The sequence below is a fragment of the Primulina eburnea genome, chromosome 2, assembly GCF_022965805.1.
Source record: "Primulina eburnea isolate SZY01 chromosome 2, ASM2296580v1, whole genome shotgun sequence".
NCBI classification, from domain to species: domain Eukaryota; kingdom Viridiplantae; phylum Streptophyta; class Magnoliopsida; order Lamiales; family Gesneriaceae; genus Primulina; species Primulina eburnea.
In genome coordinates, this window is record NC_133102.1 from 37362642 (window position 1) to 37380924 (window position 18283).

General features: G+C 37.2%; 3 protein-coding genes across 3 annotated transcripts; 2 read left to right on the forward strand and 1 right to left on the reverse strand.

The window, feature by feature from the left end:
• Positions 1–2395: 2395 nt before the first annotated feature.
• On the reverse strand, positions 2396–3316 carry LOC140824273 (uncharacterized). The gene has a single exon (XM_073185871.1). It carries the CDS (start codon positions 3314–3316, stop codon positions 2396–2398), a length of 921 nt encoding a protein of 306 aa, XP_073041972.1.
• A 1103-nt stretch (positions 3317–4419) lies between these two features.
• On the forward strand, positions 4420–5048 carry LOC140823091 (copper transporter 6-like). The gene has a single exon (XM_073184220.1). It carries the CDS (start codon positions 4473–4475, stop codon positions 4950–4952), a length of 480 nt encoding a protein of 159 aa, XP_073040321.1. The 5' UTR covers positions 4420–4472; the 3' UTR covers positions 4953–5048.
• An 8251-nt stretch (positions 5049–13299) lies between these two features.
• LOC140824676 (copper transporter 6-like) lies at positions 13300–13927 on the forward strand. Its single transcript, XM_073186221.1, has one exon. It carries the CDS (start codon positions 13405–13407, stop codon positions 13864–13866), a length of 462 nt encoding a protein of 153 aa, XP_073042322.1. The 5' UTR covers positions 13300–13404; the 3' UTR covers positions 13867–13927.
• Positions 13928–18283: the final 4356 nt, after the last annotated feature.

An 18283-nucleotide genomic window follows, 5' to 3' on the forward strand; every position in this document is an offset into this window, starting at 1 on the left:
ACTTGGATTATTTACAAGAATTTATTCGATTATTTTATTTATACTCAGAAGGCGAGGATTTACTATTTAAATAAGAAAAAAAATTAATTTTTCGCAAATTTTTTATAGTAGTATTAATCATTTTAGCACGAGATATTTCATACTCAATGTGAAAACGATACTTTTACTTACTCATATACTAAAGCTGGATACAGTATACTTGTAGTAGGAAAAATTCAACAATTTTACATCTACTTTTGATTATAGTGATGCAGATCTCGAGAATTTCAACATTTTGTGTGGGGGTCGCAAAAAATACAAATATATCCAATTTTGTGTATAATGGCAAAAGAAATTCTAACATTGCCCCGTTTCAGCAGTTGCAGTGGAGCAAGTTTTTAGTATTTAAAAAAAAAGATTGGATGAGAGACATTCTATCTTAAGGACGAAAAAATTGGAAGCCCAATGTTTGCTCGATTGGACAAAAGTCGTTAGCCGAACACAACATATTAAAATTGGAAGACCAAGACGAAATCGATGGAACATCCGGAATAACGGGAGAAAATACGAGTGAATTTTATTGAACATAATGAAATGTAATATATTTTTTGTATATCAGATGTTGAAAGTTGAAATTAAAAAAAAAATTATTGAAGAATTGTAATAGATTTTTTATTTAGATAATGAAATATTTGATAGAGTTTTATAAATGCAATTGTGCAATTCTTTACAAATATTTTTTAAAAAAAAAATTTAAAAAGTCGAACCGGATCTGAAAATGGCGATTAACTTCACCTGAACCCAACCCTAGACAACAGGTTATGTGACTCGGACGGTAATCGGCCACTGACAGGCCGGTTAAGGATCAAGATTTTCCCAACCTGTACCCATCAAATCCAAACCAGATCCGGATAAAACTCACCCCGTGGCCAGGTTAATTTGTGCAAGAGCGCGGTGTTGCGCCGAACGAGAATATACTGGAAACTGCGTGAGGTTTGCCGTTTCAACCACATCGAAGTAAACGCCATATTATTGCATATTTTATTCTATATGTGATTTGATGGGTGGAATACTAAATAAAAGCTTTATCAATTCGTTGACCTTATTCAGTAAATTTAATTATTTAATCTTGCTATTTATTTATTGCATTGGATGATTTACTAGTTGATTATCTTACTATTGTGCATTAAGTTGCGTATTTGATGAGATATAGCATAGCTATGACTTAGCTGGTATATTAAACAACATAAAATAATTTTGTATTAATTTTATGATGATGAAAGTTGCAATGTCGACTTTCATCGGATTAATATTAGATAAATCTCGGGCTAATGTTGAAATGTTTCTTTTTTGTTTCATCGCGGATAGAATCTCGAACAATATTTTTGTTATAAAAAAGCAAGAAAAAAACAAAAATTCATGTGAGATGATCTCACGAGTCAATTTTGTGATACAGATATTTTGTTTGGGTCACCCACGAAAAAACTATTACATTTTTTGTAAAAGATATTATCTTTTATTGTAAATGTTGACAGAGTTGACATGTCTTACGAATAAAACTTTGTGAGACGGTTTGACAAGACAATTTGCTCGGAAAAGAAATTCATGGTCACAATTTTATAATTTATATGAAATTTTAGTTTAGTTTGTGTTTTCAATTAAGTATTTATATATTAATATGATCAATTCCAAACACGTCTAATTAGAGTGTCATGTAAAATTCAATGCTGAATATTTTTTCTGAACTAAATTCTTCTATCTCAACTTAAAAATCTGATAAAATCACGAGTTGAAATCGGAAGAAATTAAATAATAAAAATAAATAAATAAATGATCGTGGATAGTACGCATTGGATAAGATTCGGCAGTACAATTATTGAATGATTCTTAGATAATATTGAAATTCATATTTAAAAAACGTAAACTATAATCCGGTCAACTTTACATAAAAATCAAATTCACATAAAAATTATCAATAGTGGTTTTCATTAAAAATTTGCATGCATATGGCGATCGTATATATCCTAAAATTTGTTCTACATTCAATAAAATAAAGATCAAGTCTCACGTACAACAATCTTACGGATTTATATATGGTGTATATTTACAACGAAAAATAATATTATTAATATAAAATATAATATTTTTCATTCAAATCAACATATATTACACAATATATTTTTGACATAAAAAGTATTAATTTAACTAAAATCATCATATATTATACAATATTTCTCATAAAGTGACTAACAAAAATAATATTTTAGAAATAAAAATAATAATTTTCATGAGCCAAATATATTTCAGTCAAATCAATATATATTAGACGATATTTCTCCATAACATAGATAAAAAATGATATTTTTCGGATGAAAATGATATTTTTTTTTTTTTTGAAAAATAAACATTCATAACATCAAATCGGTAGATCCTGATTTACAATACTATAAAGCCAAGATAGAATATTTTCAACTTGCCAAAGTAAATTAGATGAGCTATTGAATGCTTTATGAGCAAGAGAGTGTGCCACGGAATTGACAGAACGATGCATATGCTTGATTGATACAAAATGATTCTCTAGGAACATAGAATTAACTTCAAGAGCCAATGCACCCCAAGGACCAGTGTCCAAATCTGGATTGAGAACTAAACGAACCGCTTCCTTGGAGTCTGAGAAAATACAAACAGAAGAAACATCCACCTGTAGACAAAGATCTATACCACAACGAATAGCCAGGATTTCAGCTGCAAGGACACTACCAGGATTACAGATGATAAGAGCATGTGCACCTCTAGTTACTCCCCGTGAATCTCTAATTATCGCACCCACACTAAACTTATTACGCATGGTATCGAACCCCGCATCAACATCTAGCCGAAGTAAATTAGGGCTAGGCGGTTTCCATAAATGATCTGTTGAGGTTTGTGAGGCACATACTGAGACAATACACTTTAAACTGGAATAGCGAATCGAATCTAGAAATGCATAAACCCAATCCACTCTAAATTGCATGCTCTTACCCTCGGCTTCATGCTTATGCAAACAAGTTTCCCGCCAGATCGCCCAACAAAGGATCACAAACAATTCGAATTCCTCTTGGTTAAATCTCTTTGCCACATATAAAGCACAATCAAGAAAGGAAGCATCACGGTGTTTTTTCAGACAGTACCAAAAAGGAGTGTGTTTCCAAACATCCTTAATAGCCAAACAGAAAAGGAGACAATGACTAGTAGAGGCATAATGATAATTGCAAAGTGAGCAAGTCCCAAGAATTGGAATATGATGAGAAAGCAAATTAACATCAGTCGGAATAATATCTTTTGAAGCTTTCCACATAAAAATACGAACTTTCGGTGGTAATCTGAGTTTCCAAATCTGCCGCCACCAAGTGCCAAGAGGCTGCCGGGAAATAAAAGGTGGAGTGTCCCAGCTTCCAGTCTCCAAGTGGTAACCATCTTTAACAGAATATTTATGATATTTATGATATAAAAAATAATATTTTTCATAAATCGGTTGAATTGAGTCATATGTTAATATCACAAAATTGAGTCGTAAGACTGTCTTACGAATCTTTATATATGATATGAGTCAACTTTACTGATATTCATAATAAAAAATAATATTCTTAGTATAAAAAGTAATACTTTTTCATTGATGACCCAAATAAGAAATCTGTCGCACAAAATGCGACCTGTGAGACCGTCTCACACAAGTATTTGTCTTTATTATTTCCCAATTAATTATATTTTATTAGGTTATTACTAGGTTACTACTATAGAGCAATAATTATCTCTACTAATATAAATTTTGGGAACATAATTTTCGAGTTATTGTATTGTATATTTCAAAATATCTGAGTTTCAATATTATTATTATAAAATTTAATCAAAATGTACAAATAAAAAATCAGGTTATTTATAGTCACATCTCAGTTTATGCATTTGACATTCATGTATCTTATATTAAGGGATAGTGGCGTCAAATATAAAAATGTACACAATGAATGCGAATTAGTCATAAAAAATTCCATGTATTTTATTATTATTATTATTATTATTATTATTATTATTATATATATGAACACACACACACACAATGGTCTAAATATATACTAACTAAACACCTACACAAAATAGATTTTATTGTGCAATTAATAATAATTGATGTTATTTTGTTTTGTAGTTGAGATATAAATCTTCATAAAATCACACTATCCAACTATCATTGGCATACTTGAATTCAAAATTATGTAATTCGTGATTATAATTTGAGACCATATTTTATCTTTAATTAAAAAATAAGTAAAAACCATATGAAGACTAAGTCGTGAAATATTTAATTTTTTTATTTCCAAAATAATTTAATTATTGTACTATCCTAAATTTATTGTACTAACCACTCGAAACGAAACACATCTGTCTCTATATATAAGAAATATGAGCCTCACAAACTAAAGGCTCAAATCTCACAGCTTACAAGTCACGCGGCCGCCATGAACGACGGTGACCATATGCACGGCATGGCTCCGCCGACCAGCGGCGGCTCTTCTAACGACAGCATGTCAACGATGAACCCCAGCCACATGTTGATGCACATGACCTTCTTCTGGGGAAAGAACGCTGAGATCCTATTCGACGGCTGGCCCGGCTACGATCGGCTTGGCATGTATATTCTCGCCCTGGTAGTTGTCTTTCTGTTCGCCCTTTTCGTGGAGTGGCTGTCTCATTGTAGTATCCTCCGAGAAACATCGGGCCGCGGTGGGGCTGCGGTGGGGTTGGTGCAGACTGCCGTGCACGCGTTGAGGATTGGCTTGGCTTATCTTGTCATGCTGGCCGTTATGTCTTTCAACGCCGGCGTTTTCCTGGTTGCTGTTGCCGGGCACACCTTGGGTTTTTTCTTGTTCGGGAGTACGGTTTTTAGGAAGCTGCGGGAGGATGGAGAAAAGACGGCGGGCCGTCCTCCCATTTGTTGATTCTGGATGGTGGTTTGTATTTTGTAAGGGGATTTGCTCTCACGTTCAGTGAAAGTTGTAACAAAGTGTGTGAATGAAATGTTTAATTTATTAACATACCTTTCCCATGTTTCTCTTGAAAAGATTGAATATTTTGAAATGATTCTTTTTTCTTTAACCAAATTTGGACCATGAAAATATTAAAGAGAAAATCAATCACATGTGTAATATGTTATGTTCTACTTTGGGAGATTGGAGTTAGAATGAGGTTTGGTTTGAACTTGGTGATGATGATAGTTCTGAAATATAGTTTCAGATCGTTCCTTTTGTGTGTATCGCAGGGGTAGTACCGATCATGTCAATATCTCAACATATGCTTGATTTTTTGTGGAAAAAGAATCCCTGCTAATGTATTGATCAAGATGACTGCCTAAGAACATGCAATACAGTACAGGTCTTCTTGTTTGCAACCTCAGAAAATGAATAATGAATCAATACCGACACACCCTGAAATTAAAGAATTTAACAACAAAACGTAGAGAACACAAGATTTACGTTGTTCCATCCATTCGACCACGGGAAGCGATCTCATTAGAAAACATAGTGTCCGATTGCAAGATCATTTTTGAATATCAAGATCTAGTTGCACTTATTTAATCTACTCCTTACTCTCTCGGTGTTGTTCTCTTATGAATTACAATTTACAAAAGAACACTTTCTTCTCTCGTCAAGCAAGCAGTAAGGATATCGCAGACTCCTATTTTCTTCTTTTTCCACCAGCCCTTGATCAAGCAGATATCAGTTCTTATATATATCTTGAGCGTTCTTGGAGTATCCATATCCCAGCCGCTCTTGATCACAACTGAAACCTGGACTTACCGAGCATGAGCTCCAGTACTGACCAACTGCCAAGCCTTGACTCAACTGCTTTCCTTAACTTTCTGACTATACAACTTAAATTTATGACACTGGAACAACAATATTAAACTTCACGGCGACTGAAAAAATATGAGTGATTAGGTTAGGAAGATAAATCATTTAAATGATTATTTTCGTGGGATATATCTTTCCAACCGTGGAAGTTTAATTTGTTGGAATACGCACATGCTTGAGCCGTGAATTATTATTACCTTCAATCAATGGAATGTTAGCTAGACGGCTGTAATCTATGAACTTTGGGGCTACAATTGTGGGACGTGATTTACGATTTTAGTGAAATATGTATGTGAAATATGCTTTGTAACAAATTTATATTGATGGGCAATGACCCAATTTAATAATTCAACTCATTATGGATGATCAAATTACTTAAACTGCTATATACTCCAAAAAAACTATAAATAGAGGAGGATTCAAATTATTCAAGGTACACTTTCATTATTTTATTGTTACACTCTCTAGATTTCAAAGAACATCTTTAAATTATTTTCTGACTTGAGCGTCGGAGTGTTTACGTCAGGCAACTTTTCACGCCTCTAATGTTTGTTCATGACGTAGGTGGTAACCCAAAAAATTTGCACTCTACCGGCTAATTGGACACGTGTACGAGCTACCCGGAGTACCGTTCTACGACTACTTTTGTCCGTCTACGAGCGTGCAGAGTAGTCCGCTTAGCTACTTTTTTTGCTACATCAGCTTGGCATCGTCTGTGGGAACCAATTACCTCGTTATTGATAGTGAATATTCAATTACACAACTCCAATGATACTGATGGTTGTGGACGACCGACCCCCGTAAGCCCGCTGCCACCACCAAGGATGCGAATCACCCAATAAGCATTGAGTCGAACCAAGTTCGAGGAGACCGCCACCCATGCAGTGGCTGAAGCGGTGGCACAACTTCTAGCTTCCCAACAGTGTTTCGAGGTAGAAAAGGCTAACATCAATGAAAGGTCCTCTACTCATAGAATGAAAGATAATGGAGAAAAAAAACTAAGAGTGAAGCGAAGACTCCTCCAATTAATTCCAAGAGGAAGACGACCTGAAAGATCGTTTGCAGAGCACCTGAGGTGCTTCAAACAAAATATTCTCCAAGAGCTGCAATAGCCCGTATTCTAATATGTATACACCGATAAATTAGATCGAGTTTGAAATAGAACCAAGCGAAAAACTCGAAATAATCATTCGTTGAGAAACACTGATATGTTTTGTATATCCTATGTAACTGAATAACTGAAAAAGAAATAGATTAGTTTTTGCATTCATCAGTTCATATATCCTATGTTCGTTGAGAAACACTGATATGTTCTGTATATCCTATGTTTTGTATATCCTATGTAACTGAATAATTGATGTTCCTAACTGGTCCTCTGAACCGATCCTCAGTTGGGTTGGTGAAATCAGTTGACTCGTCAGTTGAACTGATTTCACTCTTTTAGTTGAAGTGATCAGCTGGGTTCTTCATCAGGTGAACTCTTCATCAGCTGGCCGGGCTTTTGAAGATATTCTGTTGAATCATCCATCAGCTGGCCAGTCAGTTAAACTGTTTTTTGATATGTCAGTTGAACTGATTCAGTTTGGTCGATCAGTTGGTATTTTCAGTTAACGTCCCGATAGCTTCAGTTTTACCTCGCTTAACTGATCAGTTAGAAGCCTGATCAGTTCCAGCTACCTGCGCACTAAGGTAAATCATTAGAAACAAAATATCAAGTTTTGTTAACATCTAAATCAAGATTGCGAACATGAAATATTCCAACACGACCCATAGAGAAGACGAGGCTCATAGCCTCGCACATCGTGCCTCTTCACAAATTGTAAAGTCCATACCCTATGTTCCTGTCCATGGGGTCTCATGCGATTAATGATGAAGAGAGATCTTTGGCCATCCTACCTGCTAGGCACAACCCATTAACTGCTGCCATCTTAGCCAAGTCACTCTCGATTGGAGTAAAGATCACCAACCTTCCATAATATGAACGAACATGCGATCCACAAGTTCTCCTAGACAGATTTTATGCGAAGGTAGACTTATACGACATAAGCAACACTCCTTATTGCAAAAGATTTTAACCACTCTAACAGGACGTGCACTTGCTTGGTTCAACAAATGCCTCGTGGAACCACTAAGAGCATGGAGCATTTGACGCGATGTTTTCTCCATCACTTTTCGATCAACTAAAAATACCCAAAGAAAACAGCCTCATTAATTACAATAATTCAAGGGGAGAGTCTCAGAGACAGCGTATAACATTTTACACAAGCAGCCCATGAAGTTCCACATGTAAACCATGATTTTCTAGTAGGGATAATGCATCATAACCTTCGCCATTGGAAATTCAAAGAGTGGACAGCCGAGAAGCCCACAAACACCTTGGAAGAGTTACTAGAAATGGCATAAAATACATACACATAGAGGAATCCATCGAGCCACGATACTTTGGGAATAGAAGAACGGATGAAGAGTAACCGGAAAGTAGAAAAAAAAATATGAGAAACGAACAGCTCAGAGTCCTCGGCTCTAGTTCACTCCTCTGAATGCACGCTTGATTGTCATATTGGTAGTGCTGAGCAACAGGGGTTATTGCAACCCTCGCGCCCGATGAATGAGAATCCTAAGAAAAAACTATCCGAAAAAATATTGTCGACACACCTACTAAAAATTGTTTCAAACTCTGCACTGAGATAGAAAATTTAATAAAGCGAGGATACTTAAGAGATTATTTGGATAAATCTCGTTGTCAACAACGAGATAGGAAGCATAATGACGATGGCCGTCAACACAAATGGCAGAAAGACTGGGGTGAGACAAGCAAGAAACCCAATCAGAGGGAAGAGAATATGCCCACAGGAGGCACAATATCTGTTATAACTGGGCCTGCTTGCGGTGATACAGGTGATGTAAGGAAGAATCTCGTGCATGCTGCTAGAGGAGATCATTTGTCCTCATGCCCAACCTCCACCCAAACAGTTGCCTCGAATAGTCATTTTGGTTGATTCAACTGTAGGTTGTGAGCTACTTAAATTCCCTGATGTGTACCAAGGATACAATAAAATAGTCCTAGCTCCCGATGATCAAGAAAAATCAAGTTTTATCACTGATCGAGGAATTATTACTGTGAAGTAGTTCTCTTCGAACTAAAGAATGTCAGAGCAATATATCAAAGATTGGTGAACAAAATTTTTGAAAACTTAATTGGATAAAACATAGATGTATACATATACGACATGCTAGTTAAGAGCATTCAAGCAGTCAAACATTTGAAGGACCTGGTAGAGTGTTTTGAAATTTTGAGAGAGTAACAAATGAAGTTGAATCCAGAGAAATGCTCATTTAGAGTGCGAGGTGGAAAATTTTTAGGTTATATGATTCCGAAAGAGGTATAGAGCCGAATCCTGAAAAGATTAAAGTAGTTTAAGACATGACACCCCAAAGCGTGAAAGGAATACAGGAGTTGACGGAAGAATAACTACTTTAGGCTGCTTCATTTCTAGATCTGCAGAAAAAAGCTTGCCATTCTTCAAGGTATTATGACAGGGAAAGAGATTCCAATGGACAGCACTGTCACTCTTGACCGAAACTCAATAACAAGATACTTTGCTACTTTTTTTAGCAATATCATCTGAAGCAGTTAGTGTTGTACTGGTAGTTGAAGAAGGAAGATTATGTTCCGAGCAAAGAAGATTATGTTCTCCGAGAAATCCACGATGGAATATGTGGAAACCACTGAGAATGAAAAGCTTCGGCCGGAAAGGCATTACATCAAAGGTAATTTTGGCCGACAATGAAGAAAGCTTCTTTGGAATTAGTTAAACATTATAGGGCATGCCAAGAGCACGCCAATCTCTATCACCATCCCACAAAAATATTGCAACCATTGGAAAATGCACTACATTTCGCTCAGTGGGATATATACTGAAAGGGGATCTGTTACAGTACCCAGATACGCAACGGAAGTTTCAAAAAAAAAATTTACAAGAAAACCGAGCACCCAACTTATTGTGTGTAGCAAATACCATAAAACATAAAAATGACATTCATAGTGTGTTTAGATATATACCTATCAATCACAAGTATTGATGTTTTGGTACCAACTAAGTTGTAAACAACTTAGCTCTTGTAGTTAGACAATCTACAAGCTTTCAACACCACTCCTTGCTCAAATGGACTCCTTCCTTCAAAATTAGGCCCACCACTAACAAGATAGATACACTCTAATTTTGCACTAGAAAAATTAGAGCATTTTACTTTGAGAAGTTTTTACTTTCCTCAGCAAAATGAAGAAGAAAAATTTGAGAGAATGAATGGGAAATTTCGGCCATGGGTGCTTGAGGAGAGAAGGGGAAGTTTTCTTGGAGCTTGAAAAAGTTGTTGTTAATTTCAAAAGCATGTCATGCCTTGTTTATTGAAAAAATTGCCTCCAACTTTTAACCTCCCTTGCATGCATTCTATTTGGGCTTGTAACAATTATAAAGCTCATGGACTTTAATTTAAAAGTCTCAAACAAATTTGAGATCAATTAAACCGTACTTTAATGTACTCAAACCCACTAGTTAAATAATTAATTTTAATTGGGCTCTAAAAGACCCAATGTTATTTAATTAATCGGACACTTGAATTAATTTAATTATTTGGACTCTACAAGACCCACTAGTGTTTAATTAATTCAACACTTGAATTAATTTAATTTAGTCCATAATAATGTTTATGAAAATCACAATTTTCAAATACATTATTTACTTGAGCCATTTTTTAATTTAGGAACACTTTCACAAATTAAAAACCACATTCCCCATAATCTTCTTATAGAAGTCATACTTCTATTTTTTTTACGTTTATAAACTCCTTCATAAGCTGTTCAACACATTGAACTATTTTACTTCTCAACGAGAACTAAAAAGTAGCACGTGCGTGACCCTCAATGATTCATTGATTGATACAGCTAGCAGTGAGTTCACATCTCTATGTGATCAGGACTAAACATGTCCTTATATGAGCATATCCCAGTTGCTCCATTTTTATTTATCAACTCTTTGATAATAAGAACGTCAGAACTCAACTCTGATAGTACCAAACCAATCATGTTAAACGCCTAGCAACATCGCTTACATGATTCCCTAGGTATCAAATGATAGTGCCTGCAAGAACCATTTTATTATGGTTAGCGTACAGTATGGTCCCTTCAACTCATATATCCCGACCGATTCGACAACTATTGGTATATCGAGAGTTGTAAAAAAATCGATATTATGTGTCATGTCTTAGTTGCATCGATGATGTAATCTGATAAACCCCTTTCTTAATTACCACCAACACCCTGATCAGAGATTTCAAACTACATACACATGAGATCACATAGGATATCCATACCCGAAGGTAAGCGGTGAATCCCCGACTACAATGCATCGACTCCTATATGTTTCGAAAAAACACCTAATCTTGCCACCTGATGACCCTATATGAGTCGGTAAACAAGTCAAAGTACAATGCTAGCATATAGAGTCTGAATGTTGTCGCGGGTAATAAGGACTAATGGTGTACAACCATAAACTAGGACGTTTCCACAAGATAAGTGAAAATCGCTTGGAAAGTCCTTTATGGAGGGTTGTCCAGTGCACTCTAAAAGGAGCACATATCTACATGCTCCGAAATCACAATATCCACAACTAATGAAACATGGTATTCACATTGCAAATACTAGTCTCAAACTCAAGCGGCCTTTTATCCTTCTTAATGGCGGTCGAATAGACTAGGAACTGTTTAGAATATACAGTATTCCAAATATGATTTTCATGATACTCATCATATGAGCATCTCATATTCTTTCTACTATTTGTATAGTCAAAGACTTTATCTATACAATAAGTATATGTATACAGATAAAGATGTGCCAAAACAATAATTTCAAATATTATTAAAATAAAGATTGTTTATACATAGAGTTTCAATGTGAACCTTCGGCCAACACTTGGCTCGACGGACACCTACTCTAACATATACCTTGTTGGGCCTTTTCCCCTGCTACAGGACAAAGAAAATTTCTCATTGTTGTGGTAAATTATTTCACAAAATGGGTTGACTCAGTAACATTGGTGAAGATTTCCGAAAAAGATATCATTAGTTTCCAAAGAACATAGCGTGTAGGTTCGGGATTTCCCGAGCCCTAGTATCAGATAATGGCACCCAATTTTCCTAAGCAAAGATAAAGGAATGGAGTGAAGTTTTATCTATCAAATAGTTTTTCACATCAGTCGGTAACCCGGAGGCTAATGAGCAGAGAAAAGTTAGTAATCGAACAATATTACATCTTAAGACTCGGCTCGGCAATTCTAAAGGAAAATGAGAGCATGAATTACCAATCAATTTGTTGTCTTACTGAACCACACTGCGTACTTCTACTAGAGAATCACATTTCACCCTAACATATGGAATTGAATCAGTTGCACCTGCAAAAAAAAAAAAAAAAGACCTCTTGGAAGGTGAAACGATACGCCAACTGGAGAACGAACAAGCCATTCGCGTCTCCTCGGATTTGATTGACGAATTACGAGAGGAAGCATCGGTCCGAACGTAAAATTATAAATCGCGCATGGCTAAGGCTTACAATGATAGAGTGAGACCAAGGTTTTCCCAAATAGAATACCTCGTTATGAGAAGAGATGATGTTTTACACCCCGTCGGGAAGCTTGATGCAAAATGAGAAAGACCTTACAAAATGGTAGAGATAATCAAGATGAGAACTTATAGCATCCAACACCCCCATCGGAAAATACTCCCCGACCATGGAACATGGCAAATTTAGAGAAATTTATGCATAAAGAATCATGTTTTTCCACTAGAATAGCGGATTTTGTTTTTCTATTTTCAATTACTCAATTTTTGTCGTATAATTCTATTTTGCTCAAATTCAATCAAATTATCAGTTCTTTGCTCGTGATTTGAATTGATTTATCATATGACATAAACATATCTCCAACTACGGATCCTTAACCAAATTGTAACGGACCCGTGAAGTCGTTTGAAGTTGTCAAACCCAAGGAGATTGATTACCATAGCCTAATCAAGAACGTCCTCATGAAAGACAATAGATGTTCTAAAGGAATTGGCAATCAGTCTTTAAACGGTAGAATGTTTATCTTCAAATATTGTAAATTATTTTACTTTATCTCCAAATTTTCTTTGCATGCCATAAATAATCAAAATTAAAAATATTTTAAATTAGTATCTAAAATAATAAATTTGCATGATTAAAATAAAAAAAATATGATTTTGCCAAAAAATAAAAAATATGACCGTAAAATCTACCGAAATAGTTGTTCTTCCTTGAAATTATCATATTCAGCGAAATATAGAAATAAAATCAATACAATGTATTTTTAGCAAGAAAATCAATATAATTCTTAGTTAAAAATGCGGAAAAAGATATGATGTACTTCCCAAGATTTACTGCACTGTACGCTCACACCCATTGAATGATCCCAACCAACTCAAACGCCACTCCCTACAATTTCATCAAAAATACCATCTATCAGAGGAGATGAACGGCGGCGGACATATGCCTCAGCCACCCAACAGCACCATGACGATGATGGGCCACCGCCACATGATCATGCACATGACCTTCTTCTGGGGCAGAAACGCCGAGATTCTATTCCACGGATGGCCAGGCTACGATCGTCTCGGTATGTACTTCCTCTCGCTGGCTGTGGTCTTTTTCTTTGCCATGTTTGTGGAGTGGCTGTCTCATGGCAACATCATCCACGAAGCCTCCCGCCATGGCGCGGTGGCGGGGCTGCTGCAGTCTCTCGTGTATGCGTTGAGGGTGGGTCTGGCTTATCTTGTTATGCTCGCCGTCATGTCTTTCAACGCCGGCGTGTTTCTCGTGGCTATCGCCGGACATAGTGTGGGGTTTTTCTTCTTCGGGAGCATGGCTTTCAAGAAACCGGCGCCGGCGAATTACGGAACGAATACCGATCTTCCTCCGATGAGCTGCTGTTAATCGTCTGGTGATATGTACTTAATATTATAATTACAAAGAAAAGATCCCATAGGAGATTTTTCTTTTCGAGATGTGAATTCATTTTTCATCCTCGTTTGCTATGTTGTGATCGAGTAAAAATATAATTTTAACATTATTTTCGATGGAACTCCGGTCAATGTAATAATATGCAATAGGTACCTACAAGAGGTCTCCAACGACATCATTTTGATTAATGATTAAGAGTATGATTTTTGATTATGAATATATATTACAAAAATTTGTCTAATGACTAGCATAAAATTTATACAATATACATTGAAAAAGAATAATTATAAGCTTTCAAGTCATTAAAAAAAATTACAAAATACTCGTCTCGAAAGTGTTAATAATAATTTTTTTTTCTATGATAAACATAATAACTATATTAATTAACGGTAACAATTCAAACTAAATCAAATTTTATTAGCAAAACAAATAAACATTGTTTCATGGTGATATTTAATTTTTTTTTCTTCGAATTTTTAATCTTTACATGATAAATTGTACGGCTTTAAATATTTTAAAAATAAAATTTTGAAGAAAGACTTAAATCTAATCTTTCATGGACGTGAATGCCATATTATAATTTAAAAAACATTTCACTGAATATAAAAAAAAATTATTTAGCGTTCAATTAATCAATTTAAAGTTTAGAAATAGTATGTTTAAAAAAATTAAATTTGATACTAATCTAATGGATTTATTTATAGAAACTAATCGAAATGATCTTTTTATAAAAAAAAATTGTTTCTTTACTGTTTTAGATTTTTTTTCTTGAATTCAGTATTCCAAGATTATAAACCTGAAACTTTTGAATTTAGATTATTTTTACAGATAAATTAAAAGAAGTTGCACCACGGATACGGATCACCTACTGTGCACAGCAAGATGCTGTGCACACATTGATTTTTTTTTTAATTTTTCTTTTTTTTTCACTCCCCCCCCCCCCCCCTCTTTTCCTCTTTTGTTTTTCTTCCAATTTTTTCCATCTTTCACAAATTCCTCTCTTTTCCTCTTTTGTTTTTCTTCCATTTTCCTCCAATTTTTTCCATCTTTCACAAACATTATCGGACAATTTTGATATTGCATAATGGAAATGTTCTAAATTTTAATTTAAGCATTAACATGTTAATAGTTTTATATTGTTAAAAATTTTGTTCATTGGAAAAAAAAATTAATAATACTCATCAAATTCGAAAAAAATTATATGGTTTATTAGTTTTTAATATTGCATGATGGAAATGTTCTAAATTTTAATTTAAGAATTAACATGTTAATAGTTTTATATTGTTAAAAATTTTGTTCATTGGAAAAAAAATTAATAATACTCATCAAATTCGAAAAAAATAATACGGTTTATTAGTTTTTAATTTTGCATGATGGAAATGTTCTAAATTTTAATTTAAGCATTAACATGTTAATAGTTTTATATTGTTAAAAATTTTGTTCATTGGAAAAAAAAATTAAAAATACTCATCAAATTCGAAAAAAATAATACTGTTTTCACATGTAAAAATTTAATACAGTAATTTTTAATTGTAAAATTATGGAGGAAAATTGAAGGAAACAAAAGATAAAAAGAGGGTGAAAAAAGTGAAAAAACAAAAAACAAAAATAAAAAAAATAAAAAAAATTCAATGTGTGCACAGCATGATGCTGTGCACAGTAGGTGATCCGTGTCCGTTGCACCACACAGTTAAGAGGAACATAATTTAATAGCAGCTTTAACTTTTCATTTAATGCATAATTAATCAAGAATATGTCTTTTCTGAGACGGTTTCACGAATCTTTATCTGTGAGACGGGTCAACCCTACCGATATTCACAATAAAAAGTAATACTCTTAGCATAAAAAGTAATACTTTTTCATCGATGACCCATATAAGAGATCCGTCTCACAAAATACGACCCGTGATATCGTTTCACACAAGTTTTTACCATTAATCAAATAATGATGTACGGATTTACTGGTTGATACTCACGGGAAATTTAGGGTCCGTTTCCAGTAAGTGTCACTAATCCAAACGCAGGTTTTGAAATTACTTGAGCCTGAAAGCATAAATAAGATCGTTAGAAGAGGGCCAGGAAGATGTTCTGGCGTAGCCCCTCCGAAGCTCAAGTCAGAGACTGAGGATATATGGGGGGAGCAGCTAAGGGTGCTGCTGAAAACAATATAATGAATGAATCATAATACGCTCAAACCTGGTATTTATAGGAGAATACATGGGCTTGTCATGGGCCCTTCACCTGTGGGCTCTAGATATGGGCCTGGAGTTTGGGCCTCTTGATGGGCTCATCCTTGGGGTATCACCAGTCTCCCCCTCTCGAGTCGAACTGAATTGTAGGTTCAAAGTTTGATTAATCGTGTTGTCCTCGGTTTATCGGCGATGAGAACACACCGTATTAGAAAAATTTATCACGTTTGTCGTTAACGAACGATGTTCACAGCTGCAAAAATTACGGGGATCGACCTGTCCGGTCAGGTTGCAGGGATCGACCTGCCTGGTCAGGTCGTGGGGGTTTGGGGGCAACGCTCCCAAAAGCTCTTCGGAAATAATCAATTGCAAGGGTGATGGCGTGCAAAAAATTGGAAACGAATCAAATCGCAATCTGGCTCAGAAGGAAAAGATATCAAATCAAATCGTAATCTCCTCCTGAATGGTAAGATTTGGTATGAGCTCCCCTATAAATAGAGGTCCTCCTCCCCTATTTCAATTTCACTTCTCCCCAATGTAATTTTCTCTTCAATTCATTCACCAGCTCTCCCCTACCCACGCTTCACATGCGCGTTAACCCTAGCACCGCTTCACAATCACTCTGCCGCCACATTCGCCCGCAGCTTCGGCCACCGCCTCGCCTGAGCCCTCAACGTGCAGCCACGCCAGCGCGCCCTAGCCCTCCGCGCGTAGCCTCGCCCCGCGCGACGCCTCGCCCTGCTCGCCCCTCGCCACGTTCGTCTCCAGCCAGCGCTCCCCAGACCTCGCCCACGCCCACGCCTCGCCCACGCAGCATCGCCCCCTCCACACGCTCACCTACGTCGTGCCCTGCTCGCCCCTCGCCACGCTCGCCCGAGCGCCTAGCCCAGCCGGCGCGCCCCCTCCAGACGCTCGCCTATGCGATGCCACGCTCGCTCCAGCGTCCGAGCACCCGAGCGTCCCCGAGCTCACCCTTGCACCCACTCTTGCCCGAGCTCACGCCTGCCAGAGTGCCCCACTCGCTTCTGTCACGCTCGCCTGATCGCCCATGCACAGCCCTGTTCGCCCGCGCTCATGCCCGCCCGAGCGCCCCGCTCGCCACGCTCGCCCCAGCGTCCGAGCACCCGAACGTCCCCGAGCTCGCCCTTGCGCCCACGCTCGCCTGAGCTCACGCCCGCCCGAGCACCCCGCTCGCTCCTGTCATGCTCGCCCGAGCGCCCACGCTCACCTGATCGCCCACGCACAGCCCCGTTTGTCCGCGCTCACGCCCCGCTCGCCCTTTTCACGCTCGCCCGAGCGCCCGAGCATCCCAATCGCCACGCTCGCCCAAGCGCCCACGCTCGTCCGAGTGTTCACGCACAGCCACGCTCGCCCGAGCATCCCACTTGCCACACTGTGCTCGTCTGTCCGCCATGTTCTTGCGGTCTTATCTACTGAGTATTTTTTCACGTCTTACCCGGGTCAGTTCTCTCTTTTACTTGTTTGATTATCCTTAATATTCAAGTCTTCTTTCGATTCCGATTCCGAGTCTAGTTCCTCAAGTGGTTCCGAGAGGTTTAGCGAGTCTAGCCAGAGTAGGACTTCCCTAGCTGATCTTGAATTTACCCTTGATTTTCATGAGGAGCAAGTCACCATTCATAGCCGTCCTGGTAAGGAAGTTCCTCACGTGACCCAACAGATGAACATATCTGAAGCAGATAACTTATGGTATGGCGATTTGTCATCTCATATCCCTCCTGGTAGCGAGTCAAAACTTAGGGCTCTGTGACACATTTCTCCCTCCCATGAGATCATCATTCCTACTATCTAGCACCCAAGGGCTGCTACACCTTCTTTCAGCACCACCTTGATGCCGATCTTCGTTTTCCCTTGTGCGATTTCTTCCAAGAATTGAGCAGGTACTATCAGGTGCACCTAGGTCTGCTCACTCCCAATGCTCTCCGCTTGAAAAGCTGTTTTGTTGTGCTATTCCGGGCCCTAGACCTCCCTTTGAATTGCATCACTTTCTCCTACTTGTTAGTTCTGTCTAGATCAAAAGAAGGACCTTTTTATGTGACTTCTCGGTCCAGCCATAAGCTTTTCGAGGGGGCTCCTAGTCATGTTAAGGACTGGAAAAAACATTTCTTCTTTATCCAGCCACCCGAAGAATTGATTTGTTATACCGATTGGTTCCCTACTTTCACCAAGCCTGAACTTTCCAAG